At 41.5% G+C, this 6,000-nt stretch overlaps 1 protein-coding gene across 1 annotated transcript in view; it reads right to left on the minus strand.

Annotated features, from left to right (window-relative positions):
* The window catches only part of LOC136886459 (phospholipase A2), a 35,993-nt gene extending 33,032 nt beyond the window's left edge, over positions 1–2,961 (minus strand). Inside the window, exon 1 of the mRNA XM_067159244.2 lies at positions 2,936–2,961. Within this exon, the coding sequence (XP_067015345.2) occupies positions 2,936–2,941 (6 nt within the window). The 5' untranslated portion in view covers positions 2,942–2,961. The remainder of the gene's footprint in view (positions 1–2,935) is intronic.
* Between the last annotated feature and the right edge of the window lie 3,039 nt (positions 2,962–6,000).

Raw genomic sequence — 6,000 nt, forward strand, 5'->3', positions numbered from 1 at the left:
TGAAGGCCACAGCCGCTTCGTTCCTACTCTTAACGCATTCCTGCCCTATCGTCATCATAAGACCTAACTGTGTCGGTGCGACGTAAAGCAACTTGTAAAAATAATATTTATTCTACTATGTCATAAGGTTTGCTGACTTGTGAACTTAACCAACAACTAGAAAATGTGTGGTTTAAGAGTTCACGTCGTTTAGTGAAAGCACAGGGAAAGTGGCGCTCACGGGACACTTTAATTGCCCAGCTACTTTCCGCCAATATTCAAGCAAGCTGTTTCACTCGGGACGCAGCAGTAATCCCATCTCTCGGAGATGACTGGCAGTAGAAGAGACAAATCCACGGCCGACTGGATCCCTCGCTGCGCTCCTGCTAGAGCGACGCATCAAGTCGGCCGTGGACAAATCACACGACAACAATGGTAAATGTAATGTTATTGTTGATCAGTTTTATGAGCTTTACATATCGTAGGCCTTCACATTTAGTTTCCTTCCGACTCCGGGATATTAGAGCATCTCTCCTTCTTTCACCACTCCCCCGTGTCTTATCCTTCAAGCTATCGTCCCTTCACGACTTTATCTCAATTTTTATAACCATCGTCACATTTTTCTTTGTCGATAAGGACTGATGACCGTGCGGTTTTACATTGCAAAAACAATCGCCAATTAACACTATTACAATATTTCCATGTTAACCCTAGAACTGCGGACCGTCTTTCTGGAAGACGGTGTCTTTCTTCTGCCACAGATTTATAACTGGACGCCAGATAGCACTAATATAGATACCAGTTAAATACTGATACTTTTATCTTCACTTTTGAAAGACTTTGAAAAGCAAGCAACAGTATGGAGAAGTTCATTTAGCTGTAGAATTGAAAGTATTTTCATATGTTCTTAGAATCAAGATGGCCGCCCGCTTTGTTGACTATTCTGAAATCGAGCGCTTGATTTCCGAAGATCTTAGCGGCGGTACTGATGGTGATAGCGATTATTGTGTTAATTCCGACGAGGAAATTATTCCTGAAAGTTATGAAAGTGACAGCAAAGTACGGGGTGCCTCGGAAGTAATGGAAAATTCCGATAACCGGAATGATGTTCAAATTGGTGCAGGTTATATTATTATTGGCAGTACGTCAATATTTGAAGAAACCAGTGAAGGGATAAGTGTGAACTGTTGATATTTGTGTATAATGTTATAAATACTTTGATCGCAACACAAAAAAAGGAATTGCCCTAAGAATACCAAAATAAGCTGTAGGTTCAAAATTCGTGAAAAGAACTCAAAATCAGTTTCGAGAAAAAAATGTGTTTTACTTAGCTTTTGAAATGAAAAGTGAAGAATTGTGTAGGGAAAATGTAAGAACATACTTATGTATTTCAGGATATCATGTTTCAGGAACAAATTATATATCACAAATTATTTTCTTAGACCAAAATATTTCGACAATTCCCTTTGTTCAAAGAAAATTTTAATTTTATATTTCGATAGTTAGAAATCGTCACAATTTTTAAAATTATTTCTGACATCTTCTTATTGATCAATCTTTCAGCTTTCTGTTGGTGTATAATACGGATTTATTGGGATTAATATGAGTTTTCAGGGATGATTTTAATTTCATACTGGATATTGAGGAAAATAACTGCAGCATTTGACAAATAAACCTGCAACAGTTCTAGGGTTAATAATATATCGCGTTGCTATGGAATAAGGAACGAAAGTCTAAATTCATGAAATCTCGTACCAAAGTCGGTATGGTAAAACTGCATAAGACATAAATGATCGGAAATTGTATTCTCTGCAACTTTTGTTATGTTAGGACCAGTAACATAGATATTTAAAAGCTAAATATTAGACGCCTTCCCCTAAACTATCATTTCACCCAGCGTGAATAAAATTATTTATAGCCTAGATTGTAGTTTAGCCATTTTCTTGTGATGAACGTACATACATACATACAGACAGACAGACAGACAGACAGACAGACAGACAGACAGACAGACAGACAGACAGACAGACAGACGGACGGACAGACGGACGGACGGACGGACGGACGGACGGACGGACGGACGGACGGACGGACGGACGGACGGACGGACGGACGGACGGACGGACGGACGGACGGACGGACGGACGGACGGACGGACAGACAGACAGACAGACAGACAGACAGACAGACAGACAGACAGACAGACAGACAGACAGACAGACAGACAGACATGAAGGAAAATTAAAAAGTGCCTTGCCTTGTTACTGTTGACATGACCGATACAAATGAAACGAAATGAAATGGCGTATGGCTTTTAGTGCCGGGAGTGTCCGAGGACATGTTCGGCTCCCCAGGTGCAGGTCTTTCGATTTGACTCCCATAGGCGACCTGCGCGTCGTCATGAGGATGAAATGATGATGAAGACGACACATACACCCAGCCACCGTACCAGAGAAATTAACCAATGGTGGTTAAAATTCCCGACCCTGCCGGGAATCGAACCCGAGGCCCCTGAGACCAAAGGCCAGCACGCTAACCATTTAGCCATGGAGCCCGATGACCGATACAGAAATACCATTCTTTTTAAATTGTGATCAATGCACAGAAAAAAAATCATATATATAGATTGGAATGAGGTAAGAGACAGACAGACTGTGGACACCTTCCCTGGTGCACTGATCAGTGTCGTACCTGGAAACTTGCTGCACTCCTCCCTGTTCATTTACCACGATATAAGCATCCCGTGCACTGCTCTATCACCTTTTCCCTTAAGACAGATCCACTATTTTCTAATTTCGAAATACAGCACAATTACGTCAACATTTGCAGCTTAAAGTTTCGTCAGTCAAATTGCTTTCTAAACTGCATATAAATATTTTGAAAGTCGGTTACTATCAGACACAGCCGTGAAGGCGGTCAGCGCCTGTCGATGACATAAGGACGTGCGCGAACTCACCTGCATCTCGCCAAGTCCCACGATCACTGCGCCGTGTTCTAGGACCTAGCTCATGTCCCGTCCGCTGACCTTGTGATATGATAGTCGCACCCACACCTTCCTCAAAACATACAGAGTCATACTAGTCGCCTGTAGAAGCAAAACCTGCTGATCCTTATGATTATTTTTAAAAAATCACCCATGTTCTGAAAACAAGATAGATATGCGTACCTGTTCTCGCTTGCCAAACAGGCGTTAGTAAAAATTACGGCGAGGATATCGTCATAAATGCCTATTTTATCCTCAACACAAAATTGCAGGCTCATAAGTCTAAAATCTGTTTCAGTCTACCTGTGAAGGAAATACATGGGTTTTATAGTGCCAATAAATGCCTATTTTGAAGATATTTGCATGTTAAGTGCCTAAAACGACAAACAGTAAGTTATTAAATCGTATTTTTTTACCCATCTCCACTTTGTTAGTTTTATTTACCAGATACCCTTTGAAAGCAGGTATTCTATGCAAGTAGCTGCCAAAGACAGGCACTTAAATGTGATTAAAGGACAACAGCGTCCTTCCTGTCCCCTTGACCTTGCACTGGCCAACCCCATGCTTTTCAGCGGTCTCACATACATTTCACCCAAGTCGGAACAGCTACGTTCCAAAATAAAGCAGCTGGCAGAGAGATAATTACCTCTTCTGAAGGCTGTACGGATTGTTCGTGAGGTGGAGGCAACCATTAGTCACATTTATCGAGTGAGAGGAGATGAGATCAGTATAATGCAGAGGAATCCCGGCTGGAAGGGTGCTGCTGTTCTCGAAGGGAAAGACGTAGCACCACTACCAGCAGAGCTAGCTGCTCTTACGTAGTCCCCTGATTCTATGTAAAGTGGAATGTTAATTATTTCAATTTAAAAATATATCAGCCGACAACAGGCAGAGTTTTACTGTTCAAAATTTGGAAAAATATCTGGTTGTCCATTGTAACATGTGTGCTCCATAAACTGAATAAACATCAATAAAGGAAGTCTTCCCTCTAAAACCAATGGAAGAAAGCTGCGAGAGATAATGAGAGATCGATCTTTTCAGTTATGGTGTCAATTACCCCAGAAAAGCAGGTGAGTGGTTTTGTACGCCGATCACCCGAAAGCAAATTCCTGGATGTGTCGCAAGTCATCTTTATCTTCATGCGAATACATAATGCTATAAAAATGTCGTGTAACCTGACTGCAGTAAGATCGGTTCCCGGCAGAACTTTCAGCTCAACCCATTACCGCCAAAGCGGTTGCAATGAGACCGAAATACTTGGACATCTGCTGGGGTTCTGGAGGAGCGCCGAATTACTGCTTAACAATCGTCACCATCGAGTAAAATACTCGATATTCCCATTGTTAGCTCATATTGCCACAGGAAATGCAAACCAGCGACGAATGACTGTCGAAACGATCACTGCCTTCTAGATAAAGACAAGTGACTGTCGAAATTACCACTTACTCCTGAATACCACTTCGAATTTCTTCCGAGGGGAATATTAGCGAGGAAAACAAGCGTCAAGAAATAGCGGTAACCAGACCGAGCGATAGTAATGGTGGACTGCTTTTACGACAATTCATAAAGGTTGATAATTTCCGCGCTTGGTCCACCCTGGCATAAATGCTGTATATAGCTGAAATTGTGTGAACACTGATTTGGGAAGATACATACCTATTTTCTTGAAAGTCTGTCCTTGGGTTTGTTTATTCTAATTGAAAATGCCATACTTAACGGAAATTGAAGTCCCGTCTTGGAGAAAGGCATCTTGTATATCCGTAGAAACGAATTTAATTCTTGGCGTAAAAACAACGTTTCCCTTTCCAGCACTTGTAATAACTTCCAATTTCATTAATCAATCTGAACTTAAGACTGACGCCAAGGTGGCAGATATCCTACCATTTGTTTACCCAGTCTTTTCTTAAATGATTCTAAAGAATTTGGAAATATATCAAAATTACTCCAAACCCTTGTTCCTCTTCCTAAAAATTAATATTTGCCCCGATTTGTCTTCTTGAATTCCAATTCATCTTCCTACTATGATTTTTCCTACATTTAAAATGCTGCATTCAAATTTATTCGTTTACTAATATCATTCCACACCACACCATCTCTCCTCTGACAGCTTAGTCTATCAGCTCGTCTCCTTACATCCAAATCTTCCCAGGCCAAAGTTGTAGATAGTCAGGTACCGCCATGCCAAGTCCATTAAGTAATCATGGGCCCGAGTTCATGTCTCTGATAAGCATAACAATTCCGCCAACTTTCAGAACGTGGTGGCATACCTGAAGGTGTGAAACTCTAGCCGTATGTCCAACCTTTCCGCTGGGTCAGGACAGTCGATGGTGGGATTCGGATTCATGTGTCAATCAATCAATCAATCAATCAATCAATCAATCAATCAATCAATCAATCAATCAATCAATCAATCAATCAATCAATCAATCAATCAATCAATCAATCAATCAATCAATCAATACTGATCTACATTTAGGGTAGTCGCTCAGGTGGCAGATTCCCTATCTGTTGTTTTCCTAGCCTTTTCCTAAATGCAGAATAATCTGCTGCGCTGCTGCGAAAATTGGTCGGATCGCACCGCGGTGGTGAACTGCAAACTTTGCTATTGTCTTCGCGTTATGGCAGTCCAGGTTCTTGTGGATATAGCTAGAAAACATGGCCCTATACCCGGACCCTGTGGAGGCACATAAACTGAAGAAGCTCTCTTGTTTGAGAGTCAGAGCACGGCCAGTAGCTCAGCGAGGTGCGGGCTTCAAGCAACACACAACCTTGAGTCACGAACCGTCACGTCACATTTGCTAAGCAAACATTAGACGAAGAGTTAAGTAACCAACCTCATTAATATAAAACGTGAGATTGTTTAAAACATCAGTGATGTAACATTCCTAACAGTACATGACATTTCTAGTAGCAACGTCTCCACATTTCTACACAACACATGTAAACCTCTTTCAGGTCGCATAGGTACGAAGTGGAAGGTTAAGGTTTTCATTATCTGTGACCGCGCCATGAATGGCGACTCCACATGAAACCTGCAG

The sequence above is a fragment of the Anabrus simplex genome, chromosome X, assembly GCF_040414725.1.
Source record: "Anabrus simplex isolate iqAnaSimp1 chromosome X, ASM4041472v1, whole genome shotgun sequence".
NCBI lineage: Eukaryota > Metazoa > Arthropoda > Insecta > Orthoptera > Tettigoniidae > Anabrus > Anabrus simplex.